This window comes from Oculina patagonica, chromosome 13 (genome assembly GCF_052425735.1).
Source record: "Oculina patagonica isolate OP01 chromosome 13, crgOcupat, whole genome shotgun sequence".
NCBI classification, from domain to species: Eukaryota; Metazoa; Cnidaria; class Anthozoa; order Scleractinia; family Oculinidae; genus Oculina; species Oculina patagonica.
In genome coordinates, this window is record NC_135770.1 from 12387988 (window position 1) to 12404877 (window position 16890).

At 35.9% G+C, this 16890-nt stretch overlaps 1 protein-coding gene and 1 long non-coding RNA gene across 2 annotated transcripts; both read right to left on the reverse strand.

The window, feature by feature from the left end:
* Positions 1–1499: 1499 nt before the first annotated feature.
* LOC144634768 (uncharacterized) lies at positions 1500–8063 on the reverse strand. The gene is made up of 3 exons (XR_013567264.1): positions 8012–8063; positions 3176–3284; positions 1500–2678 (listed from the first exon to the last, which is right to left on the reverse strand). It is a non-coding gene; the product is annotated as an uncharacterized LOC144634768 (long non-coding RNA).
* A 1556-nt stretch (positions 8064–9619) lies between these two features.
* Positions 9620–10620, reverse strand: LOC144636948 (beta-2 adrenergic receptor-like). The gene has a single exon (XM_078496143.1). It carries the CDS (start codon positions 10618–10620, stop codon positions 9670–9672), a length of 951 nt encoding a protein of 316 aa, XP_078352269.1. The 3' UTR covers positions 9620–9669.
* Positions 10621–16890: the final 6270 nt, after the last annotated feature.

Genomic DNA, 16890 nt, shown 5'->3' on the forward strand with positions numbered 1-16890 from the left:
GACCTATGAAGAAACTAGAATGAATCATAATTGAAACATTGCTAAATGAACTATTAAATAGATTTAGCCAAGCCTAAAAGCGAAGCTCCCCGATTATTTACTTCGCCCTTTTCGTAAATCCGAATTTACTGACCGATAAGAGGAAAAATATAGCACTTGAGCCCGCGATCCAATGGAAACCATTACTCGGTCAGCGGTAAACTTCAAAAAACATTCGACCCTATGAGCCCTATATGTGAGCCCGAGATATGGTCATGTGATACTGGTCAGCGGATACCTTGTTTTGACAGCTGTCAATTGACCATGACATGAATGTCCAATATCAAAGATGTAAGCTGATGTTAACTAAAGCTTTTTCTGGAGTATGGCCGCCATGTTGCACGACGTACGTCGTACGCGCCCGCGAACCGTGCCGCTAGCCATGATGACCATGAAAACTCAAATACATGGTTCTGTTAATTTTCTATGGGTATGGGGCTCTGCTCTGCGGCCCTTCGGGCCGCTGGGAGCTCCGCTATTTGATGGCGTCTATAATTTCAAAGAAAGAAATGAATCTTTTAAGCGAATATTTTTTTTGAGAGCAACTTCAATATGTGTCATTCACTGCACGAAAAAACGGATTTACAACCTAGCAAAATCGTAGCAAAAATGAAGTAAATACCATATTTGAACGACACTGCTCAAATTTGCTCAGAAACAAATATCATGATTGCATTATATTTGCACACAAGGCAAATATGGTAAATACCGCATTTACTCAATGTTTTCATACCGGTAGCAAATGTAAAGATAAATTGTACATTTGCGACAGCTTTTCTGTTGTAGTAAAGGTGAGGTAAATAGTTAAATTTGCTAGACGAGAAGTTGGATTTACACGTGTAGCAAATATGTTGCAAAATATTACATTTGCTTTGCTTTGATCATATTTGAACGCAAGTCAAACTTTGTGTCTGCTGTAAAATTGCAAGTAAAGCAAAGATCTAGTAAATATCGTCTTTGATCCGCATTTACATTGATAGCAAATACTTACAAAAGTGAAGTTTACTTCGCTTTGATGATATTTGGACATGAAATAAACTTGATGTTTGCACACATTTACTATAGCGTGACAAATACGAACAAAAATCAATTTTACTTTCGCAGTAAATAGCAGGCAAATATATAAATTTGCCTCATGAAAGGAAGGATTTGCACTGATGGAAATACCATATTTGCTTTCGTTTGGTTATGTTTGCTATATAGTCAAATGCCATATTTGGCCAGTATTTGCAAGAAAATAAGGGAGGGCAAAATAGTAAATTTGCCTAGTCTTTACATGCTATTTACAAAAAGAAGTGCTAGTGAACATTCACTGATCATGAAAGCCTTTGTTTGAACAAGCATTTAGAACGTTGTGCCAAACAAGCAAACTTCCCCTCTCACTAATTACTTGTATAATGAAAAATGAAAATGGAAAACAGAGAATGATTAAAATAAACAAAACAAAATGCATGCACACATTTCAAGCTCTATGTAATTATTTATTTCAACAATGTCACATGGCACCATGGAATCAAAAGAAATATTATAAATATCTTGAAATAGAAGTAAAAGAAAAAAAACAGCTAAGCACTTTGAAACAGTCTTAAAAAGGGCATATACAATGCTTTCTATTTCTTTACCGGTCATCACTAACTTAAAATCAATAACTATTCTCACATGGTAAGCAGCTTAAAACGTTTTTAGAACAGTAAGCATGAGATGCCTACCATACTTAATGTTCTTGATTGACTGTTCGTAACTGTTGAATGAATAAAATATTATACTTGTACATGCCGGTAAGTACATGTATCTTTAAATATTGTCAGAAGGCAAACAGCTAAACATTTTAAAACAATAAGTATAAAACTCCCCCAAACATCTACATAAGAAATATTGTAATTATGATCAGTAAACTGTTTTAGTGCATGTATGTGAACATTTGGTTAACATGAATCAGCCATTGTCACAGACAGTTCAATGTACACTTGAAGGATCAATGACAGCATGAAAAGCCTAACTTACAGTAGCTTGTTCACAAAAATGAGGTTTTTGCATAAAAAAAGACAACTTAACATTAAAAAAAAGAAAGCATTCAATCAAGTACAATGTACATGCAGCTTTCAGGAAAACAGTACTGTAATAATCACCACTCAATAGTTGAAATTTCCATTTTAAACAATTAAAGTTCTCAAAAAGTTTAAAACAAAATAGTATGAGATTTTATTTTTTTTCCTTTAAGCTTTAGAAATGCAGTGATGCACCCCATTATTAAACAAAAGGAGGGCAGAAGGTACCAGTTATGCTAGGGCAAAGGAATGCCATCAGGTGCAAAGGAGGTCAAGATTACATATTGATGCCTTTTTGCAGTCCTTCTACAATGTATGTGCTGCCTTTCAGTAAATGGTGTGCATACATGTAACCTGCATTAAAGCAGGACTTGTACTGCGCCACTAAAGTGTGCTGGTGCTAAAGAATTTCTTTTCTAAGCCTGGGCTCTCACAGCCATCTCTGTTTCCACTCTCCTCTTCTATCTCTGGCATGGAATACTCAGACAACATAAAGTCCACAGAAATTCGGAATTTCTGGTAGTGATCTTTTTCCTTTACTGTTAGGATGTGGTCTGCTCTACTGAAAGCTTTTACCCTCTGCCTCTTTTTCTGTAAAAAAAAATATATTTAAGAAAATTATTTATCAATGGTAACACTTGAGTCACAAATTGACAATTAAATGTGGGTTTAAAAGAATACCAATCTAAAGACCACTCTTTCTTAAAGTCTTTAAACAGAAAGGCCTAAGAATCTATTTAGAGACAGTAAACTGTGAGAGCTATGCAAAATGCATGAATCATTGTACATGTACCGTTATGTATTTTGAATGTGAATGCACACAAAATATCATGCACATTACAGTTGTAGCAGCTAGAATTAGAACAACTACAATGTGTTTTTTTAAATAATGTAACCAAAATACACAGCATTGCATTCAAAAATTTAATCTTCTTGTTTTTCTTCTTGCGTTTTCATGTAGGAACCTTCTGCTTGCATCCATAGCTAAATAGACTCTGAATATTTAAATTACATTTTGTATTCACATACACTAATTGCATTTAACTGTACAAAATTCTAGAACACTGTTGAATCATAAAAAAAATTACCATATTTAGATGGCTTTGGACGCTCTGCTCCTTCGAGAGATGTTGACTGCATTTCTTGAGTTAATGACACTTTGCCCTTACTTTGTCTGAAAATGGACACCCATAGCAGCTACAAAATAATAATAATCCAAAAAAAATCAGTTTGTTCAAACATGGCAAAGAGAAATATTCTTAGATTTAATCAACACTAAACTATTCAAAAGATGTATTCATGAGTGTTTGAAATAAACTATTCCAAAGAAAAATAAGAAGGAGAAAGACTTGGGGTAAAGTTACAGTAAAACTACATGTATAATCTGCACCTTTTTGCACAATATTTATGTCAAAAATTAAATAGCAGGTGTGGGTTATCTACTGAGACATCTGTGGTTAGAGTTCTCAAGAGCATACTTAATGTTCATAAAACTTCTAGGATGTCACTGAATAAACACCACAAACTGTTGTTTCAGATTTCCAATTTATCAATGAGATCAGTGACCATGCATACTCAACAAAGGCAATTAAAATTATACTGGTGAGATTAAATTTTTTAAACCAATGAAAAATTCAGACTAGGTTCTGCAACTGTACTTCTAACAAAACAGTTGATAGAGCTAGTAGTACATTAATTTTGTGAGATAGAAGAAAAAAGAGGGTTTACTTTTTATGGTGCCAACTGGTACTTTGTACACCAGCTTAAATTTGCCATTGTTGTCAAGTTCATTGAATCTAGGTTGATTTGGGTGCCTGCCCAAGCAAAAAAGCCATATTCTTTCTATTGGAAAAGGAAATGTTGGTTAAATGGCCTTTCAGCTTGAGGATATTATTTAACTTACAAGTGACTAAAGAAACCCTTTTTCTCTTCTCTGAAAAACCTCAGTAGTCAATTTGTGGTTCCAGAAAATACATTGTACATGTATGACTATCCATACCATTTCCACTAAGGGATCTTTCATATGACTCCCCTCCTGTCTAAAAATTTTAATTTAGCTTCAAACATTGCTTTAAATGTTTGGATCTTTGAGATCCTCTCCTTCCCTTAAATTTCCAACCTCTCTATGGGGAAGTATGAATGTTTTCTGGAGCTTACACACTTGGTAAAACATTTGATTATAACTTAACAAAATTCTAAGATCTCATTAGTTTTTTATGGCGAGCCCTGTTTATTCGCCAAATTGGGGCGTGTGCAGCTTTTAAAAATGCCCAACAGCACATTTGCATGTTGCCGTCATTTGACCACTATCATTTAAATGTTGAATCCCCGGTGGGTTTGAATTTAAAACAAATTGCTCTAATTAAAATGATAAAATAGCTGATAGTTTAAGGAGATCAAGGATAAATGTAATACCAAGTAAATGCATTGTGTCTAAAATACGGGCAACAAATGCAAGGAATGGTTGGTGTAGTAAAAATATTTCGATAAATTCTATTTCATCTTCAGACTAAGGTGACAAACAGGTAGCTTTGATTTTACTGAAGGATGGTACATTTGCACATGAAAATAAAAAACAAGATGGAACTGTAAAAAAAGTAGGGATAATTCCCTGCTTGCTTTTAGACCGTTGTTCAAAGATGGTGCAATGAACGCTTGATATGGTAGGCTTTTTTGCAAAGTAATAGATTCCAATTGTCATCGCTGTCTATTGAATGAATGAATGTTTATTTCCCATGAAGTCAATTAAGTACATTAGAATGTACATCAATATTATAACTTGGGAGGAAGACTAAAGAAACCCTCACGGGCTTTTACAAAGTAGTCTCCCTTTAGTAACAACTATTAGAAAAAAAAAATACATTCAATTTATATCAGTCAGGTAGTACAATAATACATGTACAATAATAATATCACTCTAATTAAGTAATTTCTATTTTCTTATTTTACTGAGCTGTCACTGCTAAAGATAAAATATACTGTTTCAGTTTCTTTTTAAATATTATTAAAGACGCTGAGTGTTTGATGAACAAAGGTATTATATTCCAAAAGTCAATTATTTTGTTTCTTGTTGAATATTTTCCGTAATTTGTTCTGTTATAAGTTTTATGAAGTTGCTTTGAGTTTCTCGTATTATATTCATGAACTTGCGCATTTTCTAAACTGAAGTCACTAAAATAGAATGGAAGCACTTTACTGCTAAGACTGAAACTGAAGGAGCCGATTAAGAAATCATTAATTTGGTATATATTTAAAAGATTCAGCTGAGTAAAGAGCGGAAGTGATGGCGCTGTGTAAGATGAAAAAGTCATAATTCTCAATACTTTCTTTTGTAATTTAAACAACTTGTTAATATAAGCCTAGTGGAGTAGTTATTAGCCCAGACAATATTTCCATAATGAAGATATGGGTAAATCAAACTATTGTATAACATTTTCAAATGGGTTTGGTGTACGTAAAAACGAATTCTACAAAGCAAAGCTGTAGTTCTTATAATCTTTTTGGAGATATAATCAATGTGGTTCTTCCACGTTAGATGTTGATCAATTATAATTCCTAGAAATTTGCTTTCTTCAACTCTCTGCAATTCATTTCCGCTTAATCTAAGATTCATTTGTCTAATCAACTGTTTTTTGTGTGATCTAAAAATAATATAATTTGATATTAATATTTAGAGTCAGTTGATTCAGTGTTAACCATTCCTGGACTCGAGCTAACTCTGCATTTACTGCAGATTCAAGTTCTTGTATATTTTTTCCTGAGCAAAAGAGATTAGTGTCATCTGCAAACAAAATTGTCGACAAATGATCTGTTGAATTATTTAGGTCATTTATATAGATTAAAAGTAGTAACGAACCAAGAATAGATCCCTGTGGAACTCCACAAGTAACTGCTTGTTCAGATGATCTTGTCTGATTATATTTGACAATTTGTTTTCTGTTAGAAAGGTAATCCTTTATCCATGCATAACAATTTCCACGTATACCATAAAAATAAAGTTTCTTTAAAAGAATATCGTGATTTACAGTGTCAAATGCCTTTGATAAGTCAAGAAATATCCCAACCGTGAATTCGTTGTTTTCAATGGCTTTCGTTATTTTATCCACAAGTTCTATTACGGCATATGTAGTTGAGCTGTTATCTCGAAATCCATATTGACAATCAGTTAATATTTTATTTTTACGAATATAATCAGTTAATCTTTTATACCTTAGCTTTTCAAGGATTTTAGAAAGACACGGAAGGACAGAAATCGGTCTATAATTTGAATAAACATTTTTTTCAGATGATTTGTATACAGGTGTTACTAATGCTACCTTCAAATCATCTGGGATTTTTCCAGTTTCAAATGTTAAATTAAAAATATGCGACAATGGCATTGATATATAATGGGCCACATATTTAATAACTTTGCTATTAATTTCGTCAACGCCGCAACTAGACTTGCATACCAGTTTGCCTATTACTTTGTTTATCTCCTCGCTGGTCGTATTATATAAAAACATAGAGTCATTATAACTTCCTTTTAGAAATTTATAGAATTCATCATTATTGCAATTAAATTTCTTTGCAAGATTTGGTCCAACATTAACAAAAAAATCATTGAAATCATTTGCAATTAATTTTGGATCAACGACTTCTTCATTGTCGTCATTTAAAAAAGATCTCGGTAGATGGGTATTAGATTTATTTTTACCAAGTAATTCATTGATAGTATTCCAAGTTAATTTTATGTCGTTTTTACTTTGATCTAGTTTTTTACTGTAATAGCTCTTTTTAGCTATTCTTATCAGAGCTTCAATCCTGGTGACCTTCTCCTTCAGCGACGTTATGGTTTCATTTTGCACCTTTTGACTCTGTTTAAGCTCGTCAGCTGTTTCGTTAACAAAAGTATAGGACTGTTTCAAGTCTCTGATGTCTTGGTCAACACGTGCCAGATGCCTTTCAATGTTGTCTAGTTTGTCCAATTTTTTGTTCATTTGGGCTACCAGCTCGTATAATTTTTTCAGATCCGATTCCATCCCACCATCAACTTTCACCAGCTTTTTACTGGGCTTAACTGGGGTACTTGTTACCGAATTATTTAAATCTTTAGCAGAGCGCTTATTCCTTGACGACATACCTGATACCTGATACCTGTTTTTTCGTTCGTGGCTAGCTTCGAGAAGAATTGCGACACGAAGAGGAATCGCCAGAGCCGCTTGGCACAAGTCCGCCACGGCCAAATTCGCCAAAAAGAGGTCTGATATTGAGCGAAGATTTCGGTTGATTACGACAGCGGCCAACACGAGCAAATTCCCGCCAAAAGCGAAGGCAGATATCACGATCAAACAAACGGCTGTGATGAAATAGCTGGTGTGGTATTTACTATTAGTGTCGACATTTTCTGCGCTGTTAAATGTCATATCCATGTCAAATGTAATTAACAGAATGATATCTGTATTATTTATGAACTTTTTTTTCAGTAAACTTTCCTTTGAATAAAGTTGCAGCGTCGTTTAGCAGAAGAATGAAAGTACACTCGCAGTATTTTGCTGCGTGATGAATCCCGTTCGTGCTCAAAGAAGCAACTGTTCTCTTCTGTTTACATAATCACCTATATAGGTTGTTTTTTCTTCGCCTTCCCTGAAGTTCCCCAAAACTGCACTGTTTAGTTCTTCTATACAAAGTGACTGAGAATCTTTCTGTCAATTCCTCTTGATTGAAGCTTTCTCACAAGGTTCAAATCCGTCGTCCATGTTTCCATAAAATTACTCTTCTAATAGCCTCTCTGTTCCGGCGCAATATTTACAATGAAACGAGAAATAAATATGTCTGAAACCACTGAAACTATACTGTTTTCATAAAACACGAGGAACTACGAATTCAGACAGCTTCCCGTGCTTCAAAAATAAAGTAAATCGTCGCCTCTGACCGTCGCTTACCTTAACCTGAACCAAAAACCATTGAGTAAAATCGCGCTTCCCCATACGAATTGAACACTGAACCACTTGTAAACACAGGATGACATTTCGCTTCTACCCATGCACAACAAAAGCGCCATTATGCCACTGTCAATTTTCTATTTATCTCTTGACACGTATTTGAATATCAAAGAAACAACCTGCTCTATGCTAACACGGAAAACAGTTTTGCTTGAATTTTATTAATTGTCTTAGTTGACTTCATGACAGTAAAACATTTAAAATTAACACCTATCACTGGAAATTGTCCCGACAACTTTCTTTTTGTATGTAAGGAAGGACAACAGGATGTTTAATTACAAGCAAATTGGAGAATAAAAAGAATTGTGAATTATAATTTGGTGTCGGAAAACCAATAATAACTTGTCAATATTTCCTGCTTGAAACCAATACTCAAGATTCAAAAGGAAATTACCTGACGTTAATTATTCAAAAGATAAGCATAATATTTTATCCACACAAAACAACCGAAAATTAACTATTTCTTCCCAATTGTAACAAATACAACTTCGCCTCGGGCAATTAATGATTTTGTAAATTTAGTGCTTTGAATAATTATAAAACATTTATTTCACCAAAGTGAAATAGCCTGCAAAGGACTGCCTCGGGCCCAGGCCCATTTCGTCGGCGAAGAACGCGGGACTCGTTGGTTAGTGTCGAAAAGCTGATCGGTGTCCAGTTTTCGAGTGCACAGGCCCACAAAGCCCCGCGAACCACTCTCCGACCAGAGTCATTGGCAGAGCAAAGAATATTATGATTACAAGTTAACCATAAAAGCAGCTATAGCCATTCCACAGGCCCACTAATGGCAAAAGCGACTTCTGAACGGTTGCTCAGAAAGCATTTCATTCAAAGTACAGTGGGTATTTGCCGCCAGAATCTAGATATCTCGATCGGTTTTAATCTGCGGACACTTGTTGGAAACTTAACTTATAGGCGGCATAACGACCTAATGTTGGTGTGCTGGATTTGATGAACCAAGAAAACAAACACATCTTTATTATTTACTACACACTTGATGATTTTGACATTGCTGATCCTAGCAGTATGCAGGACGCGTGTCACGTATCAGCCTAGTAAGTGGCCCAGCTCACCACGAGTCTCTCGTAGTTCAGTTGGTTAGAGCGCCCAACCGGTATCTGGGAGACCATGGGTTCGATTCCCGTTGGGGACTCAGATTTTTTCTTTGTCCCATGCTTGTGCCATTGTTGAACAATTCATCTTCATTAAACATATTGTTGTTACCGAAGCCGGGGTCATCAGTTTTAATTTGAGTTTCAAAACACGCGAAAGGTGAGAAGGCACCCCACTCTAACCACCCCACCACCAAAAAAATTCAGATTATCGTTCCACTTTTAAAAAGCTACATTCATTAGCGACTTCAGAGACTGGACACAATTTCTTACAGCATAATTTCTTAACATTTTATTTGTCACAACCAGTAGTGATTATTTACAACAAAGGAACGATGATACTTGCATGTAGTGACCTGGATTTCTATTTACATGAGTTACTTATTATTTATATATTTATTTAATTATTTATTTATTATTACACGAGGTAGTTTTTCGTATCCACTGTCTTCAGTTTTTTTGTTTTGTTTTGTTTTTCACTTGTTTTCAGTTAGCGGGATGCACGACTTGGGTTTGAAATCGAAATATGAACTTTCTCATTTCTTTCTGTCGCCAGCAGTAAATCAGTGGATTAAGAATTGAGTTTAACATGGTAATCGTGCGGACCCACGGTAAGAACACGAAGAACAAGAACTGAAACAGACCCACAACCTGTAGCACGAGGAAAAAGACCACCGGTGCAAAGCACAACACAACAGCACCAACTACTAACACAGTTGTCTTAAGCGCTTTGCTTTCTTTGGCGAATCTTTCCACTTCCTCTTGGGGCAGCTGTTGAGTTTTGATCATCTTCTGGTGGCGAAGAGTTTCGCGATATAAAATCAAGTAAGAACATAGAATGAAAAGAATGACCGAAAAATAGGTAAAAGCAACGAAGACGCTAAAAAAAGTTACTATTACTTCGCTGTTTATTGCCCTGGATCCCCCACATACGAGAGCAACGATCCAAACTGCGATCACTGTCACCTTAATGTTTTGTTTTGTAACAAGGTAAGGATAGTTCACAGTACATTTGATCGCAATAAGCCTTTCGCAAGTTACTAACGTCAGATGAAGAGAAGAACAAACAGTCGCGGCTCGTAAAGAAGTCCTGTGAAAAAACTGAAAAACGCGTAACGTTTCAGATTCGGTCATACCAAGCAACTCGTATATTTTCCACCCGATAAACGATGGCTGCACTACGAGCCCAGTAAATACATCAGTTGCCGCTAAACAGGCCAGCAAGATGTTGGTGTAACTCTGAAGTCTTGGTCTTCTTTTCACGGCCATTATCACCAGCACGTTGAGCAGAACTGTCAAGGGACAAGCGATGCTATTAATGATGACGGTGATGATGCAATTAACTTCGTACAGAGCATTTCGTGTTTCGCCTTCCTTGCCAATATTTATCGAATTGTTGGCAATGTTTGTAAAATTTGAGCTGGAGATGTTGACCATCTTGACGACGATATCGAAACTAAAGTTTACTGTCTTCTTAAATCGCATTAAATACTGTAAAAACAAGAAGATTAATTAATGTCGGCTTTTGAGTGTGCAAATGTTACCATACTACATTTTCCCATGCAGTGTATTTTTTCCGACCAGTTTAAATTGTAAGTTTTAGAAAAGAGCTGTTAGCTTATTGAGTTGTACCGAATTCGACTGATTACCTTTTTCATGTTTAAAGTTAATTTCCCTTCACAAATGTTACTCTTATTTTTTTCCCATACAAGTGTTTTTCATCAGTCTAGCTACTTCCCTTTTGTCGATTGCAGTTTTAACGACAAAATTAATTAAGCAAATTTGGCGATTTCATGAAAATTCGCCACTTAAGTACTCGCTAAGCAAAGTTTAACTCGAGACTGGTACCATGCAAATCAGACCTAAAAAATCGAAGAATTACTAAACTGACACTGAATTTCGGCAAAATCAAATCGCTAAATTTATCTAGTTGTCAACAAAAAAAAAAGAGACATGGTACAAAATTTAAATTAATACAACCACTACACACAAATTAGTTAAGTTTAAATGAGCGTGTTTTCATGAATAAAAACATCAAGCCGGTGTCGAAATGGTATATAGAAAAAAAGCGCCGAAAATGAGGTACCGTGTACCACCCACCAAATTTCCTGGCAATCGCTCATCCGTCGTTCATTACGTTAACCCCTCGATAAAAAAAAAAACTTGACAATGTACAATTTCGCAAATTCGTTTCATTTCGCCATGCCAAGTACCATTTCGCGAAATTTCCTGATTTCACAGATTTTATTTCGCCAAGTGTCATTTCACCAAATTGGCATATTTAATTTCCATTTCGCAAAAGTTGCCGATTTCGAAAATTTCGCCAAGTGCCTCTTGTCCAAGTACCGACTATTTGCATTTTTAACTTGTATTTCATCTGGTGCTATTTGCAAAGTTCCCAGCATATCGCTGAGTGCTATTTAGCTCCGTTAGCTCCATTTGAGTTGTACCGAATTCGACTGATTACCTTTTTCATGTTTAAAGTTAATTTCCCTACACAAATGTTACTCTTATTTTTTCCCATACAAGTGTTTTTCATCAGTCTACTTCCCTTTTGACGATTGCTGTTTTTAACGACAAAATTAATTAAGCAAATTTGGCGATACCATGAATATACGCCAATTTAAGGTATCACGGAAGGAAAATTGGCGTTTGCGTTCCAAGTGAAATTGTAATAATAAAAAAAAAATAATAATGGAGCGAGATAAGTAAAATCTGAGACACCAATTTTTAGACCAGTATATGTAGATCAGATTCCACATAAAAGTTTAGGCGCTTACTTAAACGTGTTCTCAAATAAATCTAATGTTGTGCAACATCATAATTGGCAAACGCCAATTTTCCTTCCGTGATACCTTAAGAACTCGCTAAGCGAAGATTAACTTGAGACTGGTACCATGCAAATCAGACTAAAAAATCGAAGAAATGCCTAACAGACGCTGAATTTCGGGAAAATCAAATCGCCAAATTTATTTAGTTGTAATCCTGAAAAATAGAAATGGTACTTCGCAAAATTTGATTTAAAAAACCACCACACACAAATCAGTTAAGTCTAAATGAGCTTGCGTGTTTTTCATAAACAAAAACATCAAGCCGGTGTCGAAATGGTATATAGAAAAAAAGCGCCGAAAATGAGTTACCGGGTATCACCCACCAAATTTCCTCGCAATCGCTCATCCGTCGTTCATTACGTTAACCCCTTCGATAAGAAACTTGACAATGTACAATTTCGCAAATTCGTTTCATTTCGCCATGCCAAGTACCATTACGCGAAATTTTCTTATTTCAGAGATTTTATTTCGCCAAGTGTCATTTCACCAAATTGGCATATTTAATTTCCATTTCCATTTCGCAGAAGTTGCCGATTTCGAAAATTTCGCCAAGTGCTACTTGTCCAAAACCGACTATTTGCATTTTTAAATTTCATTTCATCTGGTGCTATTTGCAGAGTTCCCAGCATTTCACCGAGTGCCATTGAACTCCATTTGCCGTCAAATTTCAATTTAATTTCGTTAAGTACCACCGAATGATTGACCCCGTCATCATTACCAATAGCAATAGATGACAACCGGTAGCAGTCCAGTATAATTAATGTAATTTAGTTTCAACATGTTTTTTTAATTATCAGGAGCCATTCTCGTCCCCATAGCCTTTTCGTTTCTCTTAGCCGGCTGGGCCTTGGCACGAGAAAAAGAAGGGCTCTGGAGACACAGGATTTCCAGATTCTAGGTTTTCCGGTCTTCATGTACCTTATTACAAAAAAATTTTCGCGACACGTTAATTTCGCGAATTTCGCGAGTCCAAAAAAATCGCGAAATTAAATTGACGCGAACAATAAGTGTCGCGAACATAACATGACGCGAAAATTAAGTGACAAACATTATGTCAAATATCAATTCGAAATTTACAATGTAAATGTCTGTTGCCGTCAATTGACTCAGGAACAAAAATTCATGTGAGAACTGCTCTGTTGCCAAGGAAATTCAAATTGTGTCTTACGCAAAAACGCGAAATTAAAGTGATTCAAAATACAAAAATTTCGCAAAATCGCGAAATTTAAGTGTCGCGAAATATGCGCACCTCCAAATCGCGAAATTAACGTGTCGCGAAAATTTCATGAAATAAGGTATGCAGTCAGGTTGTTTTAAAATAATTTATGGGAGTCGTTACGTTTTTGACTTCCGTTTAGGAATTCTTTGTTCCGAACAGCCAATCCAAAAAATCCAAATTAATGCAGATGTATTGCTGTTAATTAAAGCTTTTCAAAGTAACATGCTTACCAATATGTTGCTTTATGAATATATTCATGGTTAATGTATCCGTTAAACCTTTTTTTTCTTTTGTGACGATTTTGAGTTTTGGTAATTTTTATGTTAATTAATATACAGTACATTTTTCTTTTCGAGTGTCTTATTACATATCGAAGATAATGGACATAATTTCAGTTTAATTTCCTGGACACATTTTAGCTAAGATACAAAAGGATTACCAAAATCTGGTTTAATGATTTACAATTATCATTTATCAGATCAGAAACAATACCGTTCTTCGCAGCCGTGCTTTGACGCGAAAATAAATGACAAACCACACCCAGAAAAAGACGGCTACTGTTCAAAAAGCAATCGCTGAAATTATTGGTGTACTTTATTAACAGTTTGCAAATCAATTAAGCTATTTATACTGGGAATACACGCAACTATATGTCTTGGGAATAAACGAATCTATACATTATGACAAATTTACCTATACGAAAATGTAAGATCTAGACCAGTTCAACTTTGAGTCAATAGACGGAAAACGCAATTCTTTTACTGGGATGTTAAAACCTCTTTATAGTTTTTCTTTCGTAAGTCAGATATCGCTCTAAACTAGAGGTGCCACATTTGGCGAAGTTCGAAAAACAAATCGCCTCATTTCTTTCTGTCGCCAGCAGTAAATCAGGGGATTGAGAAGAGAGTTTAACATAACAAACGTGCGGATCCAAGGGGTAGCGAATGAATTTGTAACTTCAAGGTTTAACTCAAATGCATAGGACAAAACGGTCAAAGCCACAGGTAGAAAGCACAGCGCAACAGCACCGACTACAAACACAGTTGTCTTGAGCGCTTTGCTCTCTTTAGTGAATCTTTCCACTTCTTCTTGCGGTAACTGTTGAGTTATGATCATTTTTCGGTGGCGAATTGTTTCACGATACAATATGATGTAAGCGACCGCATTGAAAAGAATACACGAAATTAGGGCAAAGCCAAATAACAAATTTACAATAATTTTAACGTTAGCAAACAATTGTAACGCTAGGCACAAAATAGAATAGACCCAAACTGCGATCATTGCCATCTTAATGTTTCTTGTAGTGACTATGTAAGGATAGCGCATTGTACATTTGATCGCTAAAAGCCTTTCGCAAGTAACTAACATCAAATGAAGACACGAACATACAGACAGGACTCGTATAAATGAATTGTGATTTTTTTTACAGGTAAAGCAGCCCTTGAAAAGAAAGTCGTATACTGTCCACAGGATGAACGACGGCTGCACTGTGAGACCAGTTAATACATCGGTTGCCGCTAAACAGGCCAGCAAGATGTTGGCGTTACTCTGGAGTCTTGGTCTTCTTTTCACAGCCATTATCACCAGCACGTTGAGCAGAACTGTCAAGGGACAGGCGATGCTGCTAAGAGGGTGCTAATGGGGGTACCCAATTGTCAGTTAACTACTAATTTTTTGGCCAATTGTCAGTTAGCTACTATATTTTTGGCCAATTGTCAGTTAACTACTAATTTTAGTTATCTATTAACTTTCACTTTCTTACAGCGAAAACTGTTGCTTCATAACCCGAATTTTCTTTCCTTCAGTACGTCAGTGATAAAAAATAAATCAACAATACACGACTCTAACGCACGTGTATAAGCCATTTTCATAGTTTTGATATCATAAGTATATCTTTGAGAGATCTTTGTTAAAACAGTCCTTTTCTTTTAATAATTTGTAATTTTCTCTCGTCGCCTGCAAATCTCGCTATTTTCCCACTTTTAGTCGTTCTGCATCAGAGCAGTTGCCGTGTAACGTGGGAACGAGGTTGCCATCGGTAAATGCCGTGGGAACGAGGTTACGATCGGTAAATGCCGTGGGAACGAGGTTGCGATCGGTTAATTTTTGATGTAGGACTGACGTCATTAAAATGACGTCAATCGTCGTATAATAGATTCTTCTTCTAAATTTGGTCGGCGCTAGCCGGTTATCTGGAATTAACCGGGGATTGGAAAAGAAAACGGAGAAATATTTTGAATGAATAACAATATCAGTTAATATGTTATCTGGTAACGCAGCGTGACAGGTAAATGTCACGAAATAGCTTTGCTGTTAGGAAAACAATTGTGATTTTTAGTAACAAAAACAATAGTATTCAGTTAAGTTAATAGAATGTCACTTAACTGTTAACGTTTCATTTATCAGTTAACTACTAATTTTTTGGCCAAATATCAGTTAACTGCTATTTTTTTGGCCAATTGTCAGTTAACTGCTAACCCCATTAGCACCCTCTGCTAATGATGATGTTGATGATGCAATTTACCTGGAGTGGCACAGTTAGTGTATCTTCTTCCATGGAAGACTTGTTGGTAACGATTGCAAAATTTGAACATGTATTGCTGCAGTTGGCCATGTTCACGGGACGACTGGTTAAAAGTGTCTAAAGCTTACGGCTAAGGTAGTCATCGTTTTAAATATTTACTTCAGTGCTACGAATTAATCTCTGACCGACTGTGTTAGCCGACTCCAAATGCTTTTATAGCATTTGCTCTCATGCAGATTAATTCGTTTCTTAAGAAACATTTTAGTCCCATTCTTACGGCTTAAGGTATTCATCATTTTTAATATTATTTTACTTCAGTGCTACGAATTAATTCCAGATCGATTGTGTTAGCCGACTCCAAATGCTTTTTTAGCATTTGCTCTCATGCAGATTAATTCGTTTTTTAAGAAACATTTTCGTTCCATTTTTACGGCTTTAGGTAGTCATGGTTTAATTCAAAAGATCTTTTTTGGCCCCAAAAATGGGGCCGAAACGGTGAGTAAAATACGGTACCTTTTTTAGGGCTCTTTTAGCCCTTTTGTAACAAAGATGTAAGCTGATGTTAACTAAAACTTTTTCTGTAGTATGGCCGCCATGTTGCACGACGTACGTCGTACGCGCCCACGAACCGTGCCGCTAGCCATGATGACCATGAAAACTCAAATACATGGTTCTGTTAATTTTCTATGGGTATGGGGCTCTGCTCTGCGGCCCTTCGGGCCGCTGGGAGCTCCGCTATTTGATGGCGTCTATAATTTCAAAGAAAGAAATGAATCTTTTAAGCGAATATTTTTTTTTGAGAGCAACTTCAATATGTGTCATTATTTTAACCGTTTTGGGAGGCGCGTAATTGCTGTGGATCAGAGCAAAGTTCGATCGACCCTAAAAAACACAAATTAGAATTTTTAATCAAATGAAACCCATTTTAGAGATTACCTAGGAAAGACTTTAAAATGCCAGCAAATGAGAAAATTCGAATTTACGAACCAAAATCGATGGTCGGAAATAAACGAGACGACCTCCTCCTTTTTACAGCTAAATCACCTTTCTCCCTTCGCCAACATCTCTAGCGGAGTACCCCAAGGCTCCGTGTTAGGGCCTCTCCTGTTTATTCTTTACATAAACGACCTTCC